Here is a 20,836-nt window from a genome sequence, read left to right as displayed (position 1 = left end):
CACCCTTAACCGTGCTTCTAAATAAAAAACCTATAAGGGTGGGAAGTGTAGGGGTGCTGTCGTGGCTCTATAAAAGAGCATTACCGGTACGTAATCCGGTGTTTTCTCCTCGCCACGACAGCACCCACTTGAGAGACTTTCAGAGATAGTCATTTGGGAGGCATCACCGTGTTAAGGACTGATCTACCGAAGGACAAGTCAGATGAGGAAGACAAGTTTAATCTATAGTGATTATAGAAGGTAGTAGGTGAAGACCAGGTTGCGGCCTTACATATCTGTTCTAACGGAACCTCCGTTCGTTCAGCCCAGGATGATGCAATCGCCCGGGTGGAATGTGCTCTTACGGTCTCAGGCGGATTCTCCCCTTTGGATGAATAGGCCAGACATATTGCATCTCGAATCCACCGAGATAAAGTACCCTTCGTGATTCCAGCTCCTTTCTTATGACCCTGGAACGAAACAAAGAGAGCCCTGCTCTTCCTCCAGGCAATAGTCCTATCCAAATAGGCTAATATGGCTCTACTCACATCTAATGTGTGGTATCTTTGTTCTTCCTGACTTGTAGGGTTATCATAGAAGGAGGGAAGGAAAATTTCTTGTGATCTGTGAAATTTAGTACATACTTTGGGTAAGCATGAAGGGTCTGTTTTTAAGACAACTCTGTCTGGGAAGACTGACATAAAGGGAGGATCTATAGATAGTGCCTGTATGTCACTTACTCTTCTTGCTGATACTAAGGCTACGAGAAGAGCTGTCTTGAGGGAGACATGTTTTATGTGAGCTGAATGTAGTGGCTCAAAAGGGTAGTCTGTAAGAGCTTCCAGAACTAAATTAACATCCCAAGGTGGTACATGGGGAATTCAAACTGTCTCTGACCTCTGGCATGCTGCAACAAATCTGGCTACCCATTTATTACCTGCGATATCATGACTATATAAAGTCCCTAGCGCAGAAATGTGTACTTTTAAGGTACTGACCGCCAGACCTAGATCGCGCCCTTTTTGAAGAAATTCTAGAATCATGGGAATATGAATTTCATTTGACAGGGCCGTTGGGTAGAAGTTTAAAAATTTTCTCCACAGTCATGCGTAGATGGAGGTAGTGGATTTTTTTCTACTTAATAGCAGAGTGTCAATCACTTTGTTTGAGAATCCTCTCATCTTTAGCAGCTGCCTCTCAAATTCCAGGCTGTTAGTCGAAGACCCTTCACCTGAGGGTGGTTGAAGGGGCCCTGGAAGAGAAGATCCTGATCCTCCGGGAGGATCCATGGGTCTGAGATTGACATGGCTCTCAGCCAGGAAAACCATGGCCTCTTGGGCCAGAATGGAGCTATTAAGATCACATTTGCTCTGTCTTTTCATCTTCCTGATCACTGTCGGAAGTAGTATCAGCGGGGGAAAGGCATATGCCTTCTTGAATACCCATGGCACTTGAAGGGCGTCGAAGATATCTGGATTGTCGGATCGGAACAATGATGCAAACTTTTTGACTTGCCTGTTTTGTCTTGTCGCAAAGAGATCTATCTCGGGAGTGCCCCATTTTTTTACTATCATGCAAAAGATACGACGACTTAGAACCCATTCTCCTTGGTGGAGAGTGTGGCGACTGAGGAAATCTGCTCTCGAATTGTCTATTCCCCTCACATGCAGTGCTGACAGGGACAGAAGGTGCTCCTCTGCTATGGCTAGAATGTCGTTGGCTATAGACATGAGTGCTTCTGATCTTGTTCCTCCTTGGTGGTTTATGTATGCTACCGCTGTCATGTTGTCTGGAAAGACTCTTGTATGCGTTCCGTGTAGCTGCGGAAGAAATTCAGATACGGCATGATAGATAGCTTTTAGTTCTTTCTTATTAGAAGAATCATCCGATTCTCTAGGAGACCACAGACCTTGCACTATTTGATCTTCTAAGTGTGCTCCCCAACCACTAGGACTGGCATCAGTGAAGATAGTTTTTGATGGTTTAACCACCCAGGGAACCCCACTGGTAAAATGATCCGGATTCAACCACCAAGTGAGAGATTGTATTACATCTGTTGGTAAGGGAATACGACTATCCAGTCGGCCATGTAATCTTTCTTCCTCACGAAGAATTGTATATTGTAATTTCCTGCTATGGAATTGGGCCCACGGAACAGCTGGAATACAGGAAGTAAATGAACCAAGAAGGGACATACCTTCTCTTAGGGAAATTAGAGGGTGGTTAATCACTGATTGTACTTTGTTTATGATTGTTATTTGTTTTGACTCAGGAAGAAAGCACATTTGATTTGCAGAATCTAGAATAATTCCTAAAAATTTTTGCTTAGTTGTGGGGGATAATCTAGATTTTTCCCAATTTACTAACCACCCTAACCCCTGTAGGGACGAAATTGAATCAGCTAAACGTTGATGACACTGAGAAAGAGAGTTCCCGACTATCAATAGGTCATCTAAATATGGTATTATGAGGGTGTCTTTTAACCTCAAATATGACATTACCTCTGACATTAGTTTTGTGAAAACTCTAGGGGCTATTGATAGACCAAAGGGCATTGCTGTGTATTGATAATGCAGAACCTGACCTTTGACCATAACTGCCACCCGTAGATATTTTTGATGTTCACTGAAGATTGGAAGATGATAATATGCATCTTTAAGGTCAAGAACAACCATGAAGCAATGGGGAAACAGAAGCTTAATAGTTGACCGAATAGATTCCATCTTAAAAGTTTGATTCTCTAAGAAGACGTTTAGTCTCTTAAGGTTAATTATTGTTCTATATGACCCGTCAGGTTTCGAAATCAAAACTAAAGGGGAATAAAATCCCCTTCCCTTTTGATGACAGGGGACTTCCACCAAAACTCCTTTGGACAGGAGAGTTATTATTTCCTGTTCCAAGGCTTCTTGTTGTGATGGTGACTTTAAGGAAATCAGACAAAATGAGTCCGGGGGGACTTGGGAAAAACTTAATTTTAGGCCCGTAGTAATGAGGTTAGTTGCCCATGGATTAGAGGTTATTGTCAGCCACTGTATAGAGAAGAAGGACAACCTACCACCAACGGGTAGATCTGTCCTAACGGGGTTTATCCTCAGGTTTGAAAGGGCGTTTTCCGAAGAAGGCTCATTTTTGTTTAAAGTCTTTATTAGCCCAACGGTCCTGGTTTTTATAGTCCCGTCTTCTGTTGAACATGGGCTTTCGGAACGCTCTCCTATAGGATGGAAGGTAAGTGTTATTGGGGAACCCTTTCTTCCTCTCACCCGCTTTGGTAATGATTTCATCTAACTGAGTACCAAATAGGTACTCACCTTGGCATGGTAGACCACATAACTTAGATTTCGTTTGTGGATCTCCTTTCCACCCTTTTAACCACAAGGCTCGGCGAGCCGCGTTGGTCAGACCTGCTGATTTGGCTGCTAACCGGATGGAATCAGCTGAAGCATCAGCTAGAAAGGCAGTAGCTCCTTTAATTAACGGAATAGATGATATGATTTTATTGCGGGAAAGGCCACCTTTAAAGCCTTCTTCAAGGTCATTCAACCAGACCAACATGGACCTTGCAGTACATGTGGCTGAAATAGCCGGTTTTAAGGCTCCTGTACAAGATTCCCAAGTTCTTTTTAAAAGGGAATCCGCTTTCCGATCAAGTGGGTCTTGCAAGGATCCAGAATCTTCTACAGGTAGTAGAGATTTCCTAGAAGTGGATGCCACCGCCGCATCTACTTTTGGGGCTTTTGACCATTTGGAGAAATCATCGTCATTAAAGGGATAGCGACGTTTTGAGGAAGACGGCAACCCTTTTTGCCCCTGGCTTTCCCACTCCTTTTTGACTAAGTCCTTTATCGCTGGAATAACAGGAAAGGAAGGTCTCTTTTTCTCAGACAGGCCGGCAAACATCACGTCCTGTGGTGTCTTGGGGGTTTTAGTATCTTCCATACCCATAGTATTACGTATTGATCTGACTAGATTGTCAATACTGTCTGTAGGGAAACATGTATCCTGTTCACCCTGCGAGGATATAACCTCTTGGGAATCGTCCGAATCCTTATCCTCCACCTCAGATGACTGTTCAGATCTAGGAGAACTATATTTTTTCCTACTCTCAGGAACTTTATCCGAGCTTCGAAAAGCTCGTAATTCCTCTCTAATCATGCTACGTATATCTATCGACCTTACGGAAGACTCCTCACGTAAGGTGGATTCGATGCATGAATGGCACAACTTTTTTAAATAGGTGTCCGGGAGCGGCTGAGAGCATAAGGCACATTGCTTATGTTTGGATTTCCCTGTTCTTTTAACCTAGGGAATTAGATAAAAGAGGGGAGTGTAATCAGCTTAAATAGGGTAGACAAACACTCACCCTTGAAGCTGTAGTCATAATACCGGCTGGAGAGGAGGAGACGGAGGCACAGATAGAGGAGCTGACCGGTCCGATCTTTTTTCTCTGGTGCTCTTGGAGGATGATCTTGCTGCTAGTCCGGCTTCCAGGAGTAATAGCGGTGACTTCAGCTGAAGGCAACGCTGTGTTCTGGGGAGATGCCATGATGGACGCCGGGTATCAGCGCCGGCGTCCTTTTGTAGATGGGGGCCGCCATCTTCTTCCTGCCGCACCCGGAAGTGACTACCACATCCGGGTTGCGGCTCTGCTGTGCGCGCCTGCGCCTCCACCCAGCAATCGCGCAGGCACCGTCCTCCTCCTACGTCACCCCGGAAGTTGTAGCAATACTTCCGGGGGAGAAACAATGGGCCACACGCTGCCTGTGCGCCTCCCGAAGATGGCGACACAGGGTCTTACCCAGCGGTCCGGTCCCTGCAGGTGCGCTGGATGATTCTCCGTGAGCCAGGCGACTCCCCGATCCTAGCCTCACGGTACCTGCCGACAGAGGGGGGAAGCTGCCATAGAACCCCCGACGCCGCTTCCAGCTCTGGAGCCCTTGCCGTCCCTATAAGGTAAACTGCGCAAGCGGCATCCAGGCTGGGAATCCTCTTCTCTCCAGGTGTCTCCCGTAGGAACAGGAAACCAACTGTGGGAGCGAGGGGGACCGCCTCTTTTATTCTCTCCATAGGGTTTCCTGTTCCTAGGGGCGGATCCCCTCTCTCAAGTGGGTGCTGTCGTGGCGAAGAGAAAAAAATGATTTTTAATTTTTTCGGCTCTACGTTATAAACTTGTGTGAAGCACTTGGGGGTTCAAAGTGCTGACCACACACCTAGATAAGTTCCTTAAGGGGGTCTAGTTTCCAAAATGGGGTCACTTGTGGGGGGTTTCCACTGTTTAGGCACATCAGCGGCTCTCCAAACGCGACATGGTGTCCGATCTCAGTTCCAGGGAATTCTGTGTTGAAAAAGTCAAATGGCGCTCCTTCCCTTCTGAGCTCTGCTGTGAACCTAAACAGTGGGAACCCCCCCCCCCTCCCCCACATATGGGGTATCGGCATTCTCCGAACAAATTGCACAACAAATTATGTGGTTCATTTTCTCTTTTTACACTTGTGAAAATAAAAAAAATTGGTTCTGAAGTAAAATGTTTGTGAAAAAAAGTAAAATGTTCATTTTTTTCTTCCACATTGCTTCAGTTCCTGTGCAGCAACTGAAGGGTTAATAAAGTTCTTGAATGTGGTTTTGCACACCTTGAGGGGTGCAGTTTTTAGAATGGTGTCACTTTTGGGCATTTTCTGCCATATAGACCCCTAAAAATGACTTCAAATGTGAGGTGTTCCCTAAAAAAAAAAGATTTTGTAAATTTTGCTGTAAAAATAAGAAATTGATGGTCAAATTTTAACCCTTATAACTCCCTAATATTTTTTTTTTCCAAAATTGTGCTGATGTAAAGTAGACATATGGGAAATGTTATTTATTGACCATTTTGTGTGACATATCTCTCTGATGTAAGGGCATCAAATTTTGAAATTTGCAAAATTTAAAAATTTTTTGCAATATTTCCGTTTTTTTAGTAAATAAACGCAAGTAATATCGAATAAATGTTAAAATTAACATGAAGTACAATATGTCACAAAAAAACAATCTCAGAATCAGCAGGATCTGTTGAAGCGTTCCCGAGTTATAACCTCATAAAGTGACAGTGGTCAGAATTGTAAAAATTGGCTCGGTCATTAAGTACCAAATTGGCTCTGTCACTAGGGGGTTAAGCTATCTAGCGCTGTATGAAATATTTTTATGATTTTTTGAGCATATGGATCCATTGTATGTCCGTATGTCGGGTTTGCAAGCCTGCGAGAAAATCTCGCAGTACGGATGCTATACGGATTACATACGGAGGATGCAATGCGCAAAATACGCTGACACACCCTGCCTACGGAGTACTTACGGATCACCATTTTTTTACTTTTCTGACGTATTACGGCCGTAAAATACGGACCGTATTTTTATACGCTGAGTGTGACGCCGGCCCAAGGCCGCCGTCACACTTGCGAGTTTTACGGATGTAAGAGCGCAGAAACTATGTCCGTAAAACTCGCATAACATACGGCACAATGATTCTCTATGCCCCTGCTCCTATCTGCCGTATTTTACTGATCAGTATTATACGGCTTTCTACGGCCGTAGAAAATCGCAGCATGCTGCGTTTGTCACCGTATTGCGCAAATAAAACGTCAATGAAAGTCTATGGAAGCCCCAAAAATACGGATTACACACGGACCAGCAGTGTGACTTGCGAGGAATACGCAGCGCTGTTAGAGAAAAAAAGCCGGCAATTCAGTGCGGTGTACAGTAAAATCACACTGACAGCTTACAGTAGAATAGGTAGAATAAATGTGTACACATAGAATAGGTATATATATACATATATATACACACACACATAATATATATATATATATATATATATATATATATATATATATATATATATATATATATATATATATATATATATATATATATATATATGTCATTGAGACACATATGCATATATATTATTATTTCATACAGCGCTAGATAGCTTTAAAGCCGGTAATTCAATTACCGGCTTTTGCTATCTCCTTCCTAAACCCGACATATGAGACATGGTTTACATACAGTAAACCATCTCATATCACCAATTTTTTTGCATATTCCACACTACTAATGTTAGTAGTGTGTATATGCAAAATTTGGCCGTTCTAGCTATTAAATTAAAGGGTTAAATGGCAGAAAAAATTGGCGTGGGCTCCCGCACAATTTTCTCCGCCAGAGTAGTAAAGCCAGTGACTGAGGGCAGAAGATATTAATAGCCTGGAGAGGGTCCATGGTTATTGGGCCCCCCTGGCTAAAAACACCCCCCAGCCACCCCAGAAAAAGCACATCTGGAAGATGCGCCTATTCTGGCACTTGGCCACTCTCTTCCCATTCCCGTGTAACGGTGGGATATGGGGTAATGAAGGGTTAATGCCACCTTGCTATTGTAAGGTGACATTAAGCCAAATTAATAATGGAGAGGCGTCAATTATGACACCTATCCATTATTAATCCAATACTAGTAAAGGGTTAAAAAAAAAAAAAACACATTATTAAAAATTATTTTAATGAAAAAAATCACAAAGGTTGTTGTAATAATTTATTCTACGCTCAATCCACTCACTGAAGACCCTCGATCTGTAACTAAAAAAAAAATATTAAACCAACAATATACATACCTTCCGAAGATCTGTACCGTCCAACGATGTAAATCCATCTGAAGGGGTTATAATATTTTGCAGCCACGAGCTCCGCTAATGTAGCTGCTCATGGCTGCAAAACCCCGGAGAATGAAGGTAAAGTAGGTCAATGACCTATATTTACCTTCATTTGCGGTGAGGCGCCCTATGCTGGCTGTCCCTAGATCGTGGGAACTTTCCTAGAAAGCTCCCAGGCTCGAGATCATAAGAGGGCGCCCTCTGCTGGTTGTCCTCATATGAACGAGAGAGGACCGTATTTTCATACGCTGTGTGTGACGCCGGCCTAAGGGTAATATACCCTTCTATGAGACCATGCTCAGATAAAACTATTCTGGTAAAATTACCTTAAGGCCAGTCTCACACGTCCAGATAATTCCGGTACCGGAGAAAACGGTACCGGAGTTATCCGTGTGCTCACGTAGGCCATCCGTGTGGGATCTGTGGGATGTCCGTGAGTACGTTTTTAGGGTCCGTGTGCTGTATGTGTGTCCGTGTATTGCAACAATTTTTACAATTTTAACCCTATGACAGGAAAAACGCACAAGGACAGCACACGGATGGCACACGGACAGCATCCGTGTGCGGTACGTGTTTACACGGACCCATTGACTTTAATGGGTCCGTGTGATCCGTGCGCTCCCACGAACACTGACATGTCTCCGTGTTTTGCAAACGGACACACCGTCCGTGAAAACACGCTGACATGTGCAGAGACACATTTACTTTAATGTGTCTACGTGTGTCATTGTCTCCTGTACGTGAGGAAACTGTCACCACACGTACCGGAGCCACTGACATGTGAAACCGGCCTAAGAGAACCGTGGTAGATATAGCCACTGACATTCACAGCAGTGCGTCCGCCCCGACGCACTTTTCGGACTCCTTTCTCAGGCCCCAAAAAACGTGTTAACTAAGTACCCATTATTTTCTTGCACTTTAGTAGTTTACTTACTACAGAGTATTCAATCATTGTTTCTGCCCCGCCCCCCATATAAAGTACGGCCACTATCTATATGACATTATATACAGCATTCTAGAATGCTGTGTATATATAGTAGGCCCACTGCCTGTATACCCTTATATACAGCATTTTATAAATCACAACCACTATCTGTATGCCCTTAAGATAGTGGCATATTAGACTTGCCTAGCCCCATCCAATGGGCCTCGCTAGTCTTAATCCGGGGCCTTCTCCTCTTCTATCACAGTCCTTCTTTCTTTGAGTCGATGACGCGTCCTATGCCATCCACACGGTGTCTTCCATCGCACTCCTATGCAAGCGCACTTCTTTCTGCTCGTTGCAGTACTTTGCTTTGTGCTCGGCAGAGAAGTGTTCTTGCACAGAAGCGTGATGAGGGAGGTTATGTGGATGATGTAGAACACATCAACCACAGGAAGGACTGCGCCGGAAGACCAGCGCCAAACATAACACCGGACGCCCCGTAGGTGAGTATAAGAAGTTATTTACATTATGCACATTGGCTTAGGGACATACCGTATATACTCGAGTATAAGCCGATCCCCCACCCCCTAATTTTGCCACTGAAAAAAACTGGGAAAACTTACTGACTCGAGTATAAGCCTAGGGTGGAAAATGAAGCAGCTACCGGTAAATTTCAAAAATAAAAATAGATACCAATAAATGCAAAATTAATTGAGACATCAGTACGTTAAGTGTTTTTGAATATCCATACTGAATCAGGAGCCCCATATAATGCTCCATACAGTTCATGATGGCTCCATACAAAATACGCCCCATAAGATGCTCCATATTAAAATATGCCCCATATAATGCTGCACAAATGTTAATAATGGCCCCATGAGATGCTCCATAGAAACTTTTGCCCCATACAATGCTGCTTAAAGGTTGATGGCCCCATAAGATGCTCCATAGATTTTGCCCCATAAAATGCTCCATAGATTATGCCCCATGAGATGCTCCACACATTATGCCCCATAAGATGCTCCATACATTATGCCCCATAAGATGCTCCATACATTATGCCCCATATGATGCTCCACACATTATGCCCCATATGATGCTCCACACATTATGCCCCATATGCTGTTACGGTGTTTAAAATAAAAAAAAATCACATACTCACCTCTCTTCGCGCAGGCCTCTGGCACTTGTGATAGTCATCTTCCACCGCTGCTCTGTCTTCCATCTTCTGCACTGACTGTTCAGGCAGAGGGCGGCGCGCACACTAACTACGTCATCGTGCCCTCTGACCTAAACAGTCCCAGCGCAATGCTCACCTCCCCCGTCATACTCACCTACTCCTGGCGCGGTCCCTGGCAGCTTCTCACTGTCAGATGGTCTCCGGGAGCCAGCAGTGTTTTCCTATGTTCAGCAGTCACGTACAGCTCATTAAAGTAATGAATATGCGTTCAATACTTTATTGAGTGGTACCATGTGACTGCTGAACAAAGGAAGAGCTGCCCGGAGACCATCCGACATGCAGGGACCGCGCCCGGAGAAGTTGAGTATGTGATAGCCGCTGCTCCCCCTCCCCCGCCGTCCCCCTGCCGACAATGACTCGAGTATAAGCCGAGAGGGTCACTTTCAGCCCAAAAAGGTGGGCTGAAAATCTCGGCTTATACTCGAGTATATACGGTATGTACAGTACAGCACTCTAGAAGGGTGTGTATAAGAGCATATAGGTGCTGGTGGTACTATATATGGGGAAAACCTGGTGACAGGTTCCCTTTAAGAAACCTATGGAACTATGTTAAAAATAGCATTTTTTGGATGGTGAAAAACTTGTAATTTAAACATTGATGATGGCTGAACTGCAGGTGGTCTGTGTTGCTTCATAAGTTTAAGGACGGGGTCACAAGAACGTAGAATATGGACGAGTGCTATGTGAGAAAACATCACATAGCACTCGGACCAGTGTTAATCTATGGGGTAGATCACATCTGTGATTATTTTTTCATGCCAAATCAGCATACGAGAACAATCGCAACATATAGGGGCCCATACATTGTGATATCATCAGTAATATATAACAGACAGGTGCCCGTACATTCTGATATCACTACTGTAATATATACCTCACAGAGGCCCATACATTCTGATATCATCACTAATATACACCTGACAGGGGCCCATACATTCTGATATCATCAGTAATATATACCTGACAGGGGCCCACACATTCTGATATCATAATGTAATATATAACTAACAGGAGCCCATACATTCTGATATCATCATTAATATATATCTGACAGGGGCCCATACATTCTAATATCATCACTAATATACACCTGACCGGGGGCCATACATTCTGATATCATCACTAATATATGCCTGACAGGAGCCCATACGGTCTATATCTACAATAATATATACCGTATTTTTCCGACTATAAGACAGACTTTTTCCCAAAAAAAAATTGTGAGGAAAATGGGGGGTGAGCCTTATAGTTGGAATGCAGGCTGTTATGATTCGGTAATTCAGTACCACAATGGACATAGAAGTCAGAGCACATACAGTGACCTGACAATAACCCAAAAACATAGAACGAGCTCTGAGACGTGGGAACTCTGCTGACCGCAATCCCTAATCCTCTCCAACCACACTAGAGGCAGCCGTGGATTGCGCCTAACGCTCCCTATGCAACTCGGCACAGCCTGAGAAACTAGCTAGCCTGAAGATAGAAAATAAGCCTACCTTGCCTCAGAGAAATACCCCAAAGGAAAAGGCAGCCCCCCACATATAATGACTGTGAGTTAACATGAAAAGACAAACGTAGAGATGAAATAGATTTAGCAAAGTGAGGCCCGACTTTCTGAACAGAGCGAGGATAGGAAAGGTAACTTTGCAGTCAACACAAAACCCTACAAACAACCACGCAAAGGGGGCAAAAAGACCCTCCGTACCGACTAACGGCACGGAGGTACACCCTCTGCGTCCCAGAGCTTCCAGCAAGCAGGAAAAATAAAATAAACAAGCTGTACAGAAAAAACAGCAAACAAAAATAACACAAGAGCAACTTAGCTATGCAGAGCAGCAGGCCACAGGAACGATCCAGGAGGAAGCAAGTCCAATACTAGAACATTGACTGGAGGCCAGGATCAAAGCACTAGGTGGAGTTAAATAGAGCAGCACCTAACGACTTCACCACATCACCTGAGGAAGGAAACTCAGAAGCCGCAGTACCACTTTCCTCCACCAACAGAAGCTCATAGAGAGAATCAGCCGAAGTACCACTTGTGACCACAGGAGGGAGCTCTGCCACAGAATTCACAACAGCAGGCTTACCGGCATTGTGGCGGCGACAGAAGTGTCGGGATGATGTGGCGCGATGAGCGGTATGGCGTGAGCAGGGTCCCTTCCACATTTGAGGTGACGCCGCGGCCTGGTATTGAAGGAGAGCAGCAGAGCTGAGTGAGTTATGGCTTTCCCGGTGGTGGCAGCCATCTTCCTGAGGCTGCGCGTGTGCAGATTGAGTTTTCTGCTTCCTGAGGCTTCAGGAAAATGGCCATGGGAGGCCACGCGTGCGCAGATTGAGATCATGGCGGCCATTTTCCTGAAGCCGAGTTCGCAGATTGAGATCTCGGATTCAGGAAAATGGCCGCTGCGATCTCCAACTGCGCATGCGCGGCCTCCCGCGGCCATTTTCCTGAAGCCCTTGGAAGCAGAGAACTGAATCTGCGCACGCGCAGCCTCAGGAAGATGGCCGACACCATCGGGAAAACCGTGACTCAACCAGCACTGCTGCTCTCCTTCAATACCGCCGTGGCGTCACCTCAAATGTGGAAGGGACCCTGGCCGCCGCCACCTGAGGAAGCGAGCGCACATCTGCCGCAGCCACAGCACTGCCGCAACCTCCCCATGGACACCAGGCCATGGCGTCGCCCAACTAAGCAGGATGGGAACCTGCTCAGGTGCACGCCGTTCTGCCCACCGCAGCTCAGCATCACCTCACCTCTGCCACCACCATGCCTCCTATGACCCTGCTCTGCCACTGCCTGCGCTCAGGAAAGAGATCTTAAATGCGGACAATAAGACGGACCCCAATCTTATAAAAAATCTTTTTTTTCTGCAATTTTCACCCCAAATTTGGGGTGCGTCTTATGGTACAGTGCGTCTTATAGTCCGAAAAATACGGTACCTGACGGGCCCATTACAGTCTATATCTACAATAATATATACCTGACAGGAACCCATAAAGTCTATATCTACAATTATATATACCTGACAGGAGCCCGTACAGTCTATATCTACAATAATATATACCTGACAGGAGCCCGTACAGTCTGTATATACAATAATATATACCTGACAGGAGCCCGTACAGTCTATATCTACAATAATATATACCTGACAGGAGCCCGTACAGTCTGTATATACAATAATATATACCTGACAGGAGCCCGTACAGTCTGTATATACAATAATAGATACCTGACAGGAGCCTGTACAGTCTGTATCTACAATAATATACGCCTGACAGGAGCCCATAGTCTGTATATACAGAACAATAATATATACCTGACAGGAGCCAGTACAGTCTGTATATACAATACTATATACCTGACAGGAGTCGGTACAGTCTATATCTACAATAATATATACACCTGACAGGAGCCCGTACAGTCTGTATCTACAATAATATACACCTGACAGGAGCCCGTACAGTCTGTGTCTACAATAATATATACCTGACAGGAGCCTGTACAGTCTGTATATACCATAATATATTCCTGACAGGAGCCCGTACAGTCTGTATTTACAATAATCTATACCTGACATGAGCCCGTACAGTCTGTATTTACAATAATATATACCTGACAGGAGCCTGTACAGTCTGTGTCTACAATAATATATACCTGACAGGAGCCTGTACAGTCTGTATATACCATAATATATTCCTGACAGGAGCCCGTACAGTCTGTATTTACAATAATCTATACCTGACAGGAGCCCGTACAGTCTGTATTTACAATAATCTATACCTGACAGGAGCCCGTACAGTCTGTATTTACAATAATCTATACCTGACAGGAGCCCGTACAGCCTAGCGTCTTCACGAGTGAGCTGGCTAGACTGTATGGGCTGCAGTCAGGACCTGGCAGGAGCCCATATATTCTGCTGGTTTTAATAATTTATACCTTGAAGGAGCACATACATTCTAGTGTCATGTATAGGCTGCAGTCAGGGCCAGGCAGCAGCCCATAAAGTCTGCTATCTTCAAGAATATATACCTGACTGCAGCCCATACACTCTAGCATCTTCAGTAGTGAGCCTGCTACACTGTATGGGCTGCAGTCAGGCACCTGGAAGGAGCCCATACACTCTAGCATCTTCAGTAGTGAGGCAGCTAGACTGTATGGGCTGAAGTCAGGTGACCTGGAAGGAGCCCATACACTCTAGCGTCTTCAGTACTGAGCCGGCTAGAGTGTATGGGCTGCAGTCAGGAAACCAGGAAGGAGCCCATACAGTCTAGCATCTTCACCAGTGAGCCGGCTAGAGTGTATGGGCTGCAGTCAGGACCTGGAAGGAGCCCATACACTCTAGGCTCAACCATAGAAGAAACACCGCATTCTGTACGTCAGATCCTGATTTATCCATACAAATCGACTTTGGGTCCTGTGACCTGTAATCTGTGGTTTCCCCCACATTCAACTGGTTTCCAGAAAACACTGGGAACTTTCATGCCCAATGACAGAAAACATCTCCAGCACGAGACCTACCTGGACCGAGCCCTCAGCATTGCTGCACAGTGACAGAACGGAAAGAGAACAGCACAGCAGTGACTAAATGACTAAAATGCAGGTGATATTTTGAGGGAATGATGTCACCGGAAGGGGCCGAGCGTCCTCTGGTGAGTCGCGTGAGTGAGGGTTGAGCCTAGACTGTATGGGGTGGGCTCCTTCCAGGTCGGTTGTGGCTAAATCCAAGTCGGCTAAAGGACCTGGTCCCTCTGCCGACTTGGATTTAGCCGGCTCAGTATAGAGAAAGCTAAATCACAGTCGGCTAAAGGACCAGGTCCCTCTGTGCACTGGGATTTAGCTTTCTCACACAGAGTCGGCTATTTCCTAGTTGGCAGAAGGACCAGGTCCTTTAGCCGACTGGGATTTAGCCTGCTCTATATAAGAATGCTAAATCCCAGTGCACAGAAGGACCCTTATTGTATATAGATATATATGAATCCTGTCATGTCATTTTTTTGAGCAGCAGACTAGATATGACATCTGATCACACATTTATTTATATGTGACAATTATACGCAAGAATTTCCCCCTTAATCCCAGTGTGTACAATATTCTGCGCCAATCTCATCTGCGTCCCGTTTTATTTTCTGGTGATCATTTTTGTAGATCACACGACCACAGATTTTTTCCATGCATGCACCTAGGAGTGTTTTAACCCTCGGGCGATTTTCCGTTTTTTAACATTTTTTTTCCTTCCAATAACTTATTTTTCTATCCACATCGCCGTTGGGATTTTTTTTTATTTTCGCAGGACGTTCTTATTGATCCCATTTTGGCACGGATACATGTTTTCATCACCTCTTATTTCATTTTATTGCAATGTTGCGGCAACAAAAAAAAACGTAATTATGGCGTTTTTAGTTTTTTTCTCGTTATGCCGTTTACTGATCAGATTATTTTATATTTTGATTGGTCAGACCTTTCTGAACACGCCAATTCCCTTTTTTTTTTTTTTTTTTTTTAATGGAGCAAAAGCGATATTTTTTTTTCTTATATTTTTATGATATATGACGTAACTTGTAGATCACACAACCACAGATTTTTTTCCATGCATGCACCTAGGAGTGATTTAACTCTCCAGCGATTTTCATTTTTTTTTACATTTTTTTTCCTGCCCATAACTTATTTTTCCATCCACATCGCCTTTGGAATTTTTTTTTATTTTGGCGGGATGTTCTTATTGATACCATTTTGGCGCAGATACCATGTTTTGATCACCTCTTATTTCATTTTATTGCAATATAAATATGAAAAAAGAAGAACTGCGGCAGCACTCCCCAGATAGCGTAGATCAAACCTTTATTGAAGGTAAAAAAATCCATCATGACGTGTTCACGGCTCGGGGGAGTGCGGACATAGTGGAAGTGAGCAGGGGAAGACAGTCTTCCCCTGCTCACTTCCACTATGTCCGCCCCCCGAGCCGTGAACACGTCATGATGGATTTTTTTACCTTCAATAAAGGTTTGATCTACGCTATCTGGTGAGTGCTGCCGCAGTTCTTCTTTTTTCATATTTATACTGGATTGTTTGTTTTTTCGTATGCGAGCACCTCCAGTTACTGAAGCCTCACACCCACAAGTGACTGTGTTCTTACCAGTACGTTACATTCAGGCTGTGCAGCAATACTTTTTTCTCTTCATTGATTTCATTTTATTGCAATGTTGCGGCGACAAAAAAAAGTCATTATGGCATTTCGATTTTTTTTCTCGTTATGCCGTTTACTGATCAGATTATTTTACATTTTGATTGGTCAGACCTTTCTGAACACGTCAATTCCAAATTTATTTATTTTTTAAATGGAGCAAAAGTGATATTTTTTTTCTTATATTTTTATGATATATGACGTAACTACATCATGCGTTGTGAAGGGGTCAATTCTATAACTATTGGCCAAATGGACCAGGTCCTTCTGCCAACTTGGATTTAGCCTACTCTCTGTGAGAAAGCTAAATCACAGTCGGCTAAAGGACCAGGTCCCTCTGTGCACTGGGATTTAGCTTTCTCACACAGAGTCGGCTATTTCCTAGTTGGCAGAGGGACCAGGTCCTTTAGCCGACTTGGATTTAGCCTGCTCTATATAAGAATGCTAAATCCCAGTTGGCTAAAGGACCAGGTCCCTCTTAGTGTTTTAATACTATAGGAGGCTAAAGGACCAGGTCCTTCTGCCAACTTGGATTTAGCCTGCTCTCTGTGAGAAAGCTAAATCCCAGTCGGCTAAAGGACCAGGTCCCTGTGAGTGTTTTAATACTAGATCTAGTAGGTAAAAGGACCAGGTCCCTCAGTGTTTTAATACTATAGGAGGCTAAAGGACCAGGTCCTTCTGCCAACTTGGATTTAGCCTGCTCTCTGTGAGAAAGCTAAATCCCGGTCGGCTAAAGGACCAGGTCCCTGTGAGTGTTTTAATACTAGATCTAGTAGGTAAAAGGACCAGGTCCCTCAGTGTTTTAATACTATAGGAGGCTAAAGGACCAGGTCCTTCTGCCAACTTGGATTTAGCCTGCTCTCTGTGAGAAAGCTAAATCCCAGTTGGCTAAAGGACCAGGTGCCTGTGAGTGTTTTAATACTAGATCTAGCAGACTAAAGGACCAGGTCCTTCTGCCATCTTGAATTTAGCCTGTTCTCTGTGAGAAAGCTAAATCCCAGTCGGCTAAAGGACCATGTCCCTGTGAGTGTGTGAGTGTTTTAATACTAGATCTAGCAGGCTAAAGGACCAGGTCCTTCTTTCAACTTGGAATTAGCCTGCTCTCTGTGAGAAAGCTAAATCCCATTTGGCTAAAGGACCAGGTCTGTTGTGAATTCTGTGGCTGAATTCACTCCTGTGGTCACAAGTGGTACTGCAGCTTCTGAGCTTCCTCCCTCAGGTGTTCTGGTGAGCTCGTTAACTGCTTCGTTACTTAACTCCGCCTGATGCTGCTATCCTTGCTCCTTGTCAATGTTTCAGTGTTGGAACTGAGCTTCTCCTGATTGTTCCTGTGACCTGCTGCTCTGTATAGCTAAGTGCCTTTTGCTATTTTGTTGCTTTTTTTCTGTCCAGCTTGTCTTTTGTTTTGCTGGAAGCTCTGAGACGCAAAGGGTGTACCGCCGTGCCGTTAGTTCGGCACGGTGGGTCTTTTTTGCCCCCTTTGCGTGGTTTTTGCTTTAGGGTTTTTTGTAGACTGCAAAGTTCGCTTTACTGTCCTCGCTCTGTCCTAGAATATCGTGCCCCACTTTGCTGAATCTATTTCATCCCTACGTTTTGTCTTTTCATCTTACTCACAGTCATTATATGTGGGGGGCTGCTTTTTCCTTTGGGGAATTTCTCTGGGGCAAGTCAGGCCTATTTTTCTATCTTCAGGCTAGCTAGTTTCTTAGGCTGTGCCGAGTTGCCTAGGTAGTTGTTAGGCGCAATCCACAGCCGCTTTTAGTTGTGTTTAGGATAGGATCAGGTGTGCAGTCTACAGAGTTTCCACGTCTCAGAGCTCGTTCTTGTGTTTTTGGGTATTTGTCAGATCACTGTGTGCGCTCTGATCGCTAAGCACACTGTGTCTCTGGATTGCCTTCATAACACCTGTCATTAGCAAACATAACAGTACAAGGAGCCCAACTAATGATTCTCAATAGAGGGAAAGAAAAAGTTCTGACATCATTTTTTTTTTTTTTTCTGCTCTGTGTTCACTTTTTTTTTTCCCCTAGACATTTGGGTGATTCTGGACACAGGTGTGGACATGGATATTCAGGGTCTGTGCTCTTCAATGGATAATCTCGTTATAAATGTACAAAAAATTCAAGATACTATTGATCAGAAATCTATGTTAGAACCAAGAATTCCTATTCCTGATTTGTTTTTTGGAGATAGAACTAAGTTTCAAAAATAATTGTAAGCTATTTCTAGCCTTGAAACCTCATTCTTCTGGTAATCCTATTCAACAGGTTTTGATTATTATTTTTTTTTTGCGCGGCGATCCGCAAGACTGGGCATTTTCTCTTGCGCCAGGAGACCCTGCATTGAGTAGTGTCGATGCGTTTTTCCTGGCGCTCGGATTGCTGTACGATGAGCCTAATTCAGTGGATCAGGCTGAGAAAAATTTGCTGGCTTTGTGCCAGGGTCAGGATGATATAGAAGTATATTGTCAGAAATTTAGGAAATGGTCAGTACTCACTCAGTGGAATGAATCTGCGCTGGCAGCTTTGTTCAGAAAGGGTCTCTCTGAGGCTCTTAAGGATGTCATGGTGGGATTTCCTATGCCTGCTGGTTTGAATGAGTCTTTGTCTTTGGCCATTCAGATCGGTCGACGCTTGCGCGAGCGTAAATCTGTGCACCATTTGGCGGTATTGCCTGAGGTTAAACCTGAGCCTATGCAGTGCGATAGGACTATGACTAGAGTTGAACGGCAGGAATACAGACGTCTGAATGGTCTGTGTTTCTACTGTGGTGATTCCACTCATGCTATTTCTGATTGTCCTAAGCGCACTAAGCGGTCCGCTAGGTCTGCCGTCATTGGTACTGTACAGTCCAAATTCCTTCTGTCCATTACCTTGATATGCTCTTTGTCGTCGTTTTCTGTCATGGCGTTTGTGGATTCGGGCGCTGCCCTGAATCTGATGGATTTGGATTATGCTAAACGTTGTGGGTTTTTCTTGGAGCCTTTGCGGTGTCCTATTCCATTGAGAGGAATTGATGCTACACCTTTGGCCAAGAATAAACCTCAGTACTGGGCCCAGCTGACCATGTGCATGGCTCCTGCACATCAGGAAGTTATTCGCTTTCTAGTGTTGCATAATCTGCATGATGTGGTCGTATTGGGGTTGCCATGGCTACAAACCCATAATCCAGTATTGGATTGGAATTCCATGTCGGTATCCAGCTGGGGTTGTCAGGGGGTACATGGTGATGTTCCATTTTTGTCAATTTCGTCATCCACCCCTTCTGAGGTCCCAGAGTTCTTGTCTGATTATCAGGATGTATTTGAAGAGCCCAAGTCCGATGCCCTACCTCCGCATAGGGATTGTGATTGTGCTATCAATTTGATTCCTGGTAGTAAATTCCCTAAAGGTCGATTATTTAATTTATCCGTGCCCGAACACGCCGCTATGCGCAGTTATGTGAAGGAGTCCCTGGAGAAGGGACATATTCGCCCATCGTCATCACCACTGGGAGCAGGGTTCTTCTTTGTAGCCAAGAAGGATGGTTCGCTGAGACCGTGTATTGATTACCGCCTTCTTAATAAGATCACTGTTAAATTTCAGTATCCCTTGCCATTGTTATCTGACTTGTTTGCTCGGATTAAGGGGGCTAGTTGGTTCACTAAGATAGATCTTCGTGGTGCGTATAATCTGGTGAGAATCAGGCAAGGAGATGAATGGAAAACTGCATTCAATACGCCCGAGGGTCATTTTGAGTATCTAGTGATGCCGTTCGGACTTGCCAATGCTCCATCTGTGTTTCAGTCTTTTATGCATGACATCTTCCGTGAGTATCTGGATAAATTCCTGATTGTTTACTTGGATGACATTTTGATCTTCTCAGATGATTGGGAGTCTCATGTGAAGCAGGTCAGAATGGTTTTTCAGGTCCTGCGTGCTAATTCTTTGTTTGTGAAGGGATCAAAGTGTCTCTTCTGTGTGCAGAAAGTTTCATTTTTGGGGTTCATCTTTACCCCTTCTACTATCGAGATGGATCCAGTTAAGGTCCAAGCCATCCAGGATTGGATTCAGCCGACATCTCTGAAAAGTCTGCAAAAGTTCCTGGGCTTTGCTAATTTTTATCGTCGCTTCATCTGTAATTTTTCTAGCATTGCCAAACCATTGACCGATTTGACCAAGAAGGGTGCTGATTTGGTTAATTGGTCTTCTGCTGCTGTGGAAGCTTTTCAGGAGTTGAAGCGTCGTTTTTGTTCTGCCCCTGTGTTGTGTCAGCCAGATGTTTCTCTTCCGTTCCAGGTCGAGGTTGATGCTTCTGAGATTGGAGCAGGGGCGGTTTTGTCACAGAGAGGTTCTGATTCCTCAGTGATGAAACCATGTGCTTTCTTTTCCAGGAAGTTTTCGCCCGCTGAGCGTAATTATGATGTGGGCAACCGAGAGTTGCTGGCCATGAAGTGGGCATTCGAGGAATGGCGCCATTGGCTTGAAGGAGCTAAGCATCGCGTGGTGGTATTGACTGATCATAAGAACTTGACTTATCTCGAGTCTGCCAAGCGCTTGAATCCTAGACAGGCCCGTTGGTCGTTATTTTTTGCCCGCTTCGACTTTGTGATTTCGTACCTTCCGGGCTCTAAAAATGTGAAGGCGGATGCTCTGTCTAGGAGTTTTGTGCCCGACTCTCCGGGTTTATCTGAGCCAGCGGGTATCCTCAAGGAAGGAGTCATTGTGTCTGCCATCTCCCCTGATTTGCGGCGGGTGCTGCAAAAATTTCAGGCGAATAAACCTGATCGTTGTCCAGCGGAGAAACTGTTCGTCCCTGATAGGTGGACTAATAAACTTATCTCTGAACTTCATTG

At 44.5% G+C, this 20,836-nt stretch overlaps 1 protein-coding gene across 5 annotated transcripts in view; it reads right to left on the bottom strand.

The window, feature by feature from the left end:
- Positions 1–20,836, bottom strand: part of HIBCH (3-hydroxyisobutyryl-CoA hydrolase) — an 885,760-nt gene that overhangs the window by 815,367 nt on the left and 49,557 nt on the right. For 4 of the 5 annotated variants that reach the window (XM_069733794.1, XM_069733798.1, XM_069733799.1 and 1 more), the window contains exon 1: positions 14,340–14,453. The exons of the other annotated variant lie outside the window; for it this stretch is intronic. In XM_069733794.1, the coding sequence (XP_069589895.1) occupies positions 14,340–14,359 (20 nt within the window). In that variant the 5' untranslated portion in view covers positions 14,360–14,453. Of the gene's footprint in view, positions 1–14,339; positions 14,454–20,836 lie in introns of those variants that run through there. 5 annotated transcript variants of the gene reach the window in all.

Source organism: Ranitomeya imitator, chromosome 7, assembly GCF_032444005.1.
Source record: "Ranitomeya imitator isolate aRanImi1 chromosome 7, aRanImi1.pri, whole genome shotgun sequence".
Taxonomy (NCBI): domain Eukaryota; kingdom Metazoa; phylum Chordata; class Amphibia; order Anura; family Dendrobatidae; genus Ranitomeya; species Ranitomeya imitator.
Note: the sequence above shows the minus strand (reverse complement) of the source record. Positions and strands in the feature narration are given on the sequence as shown.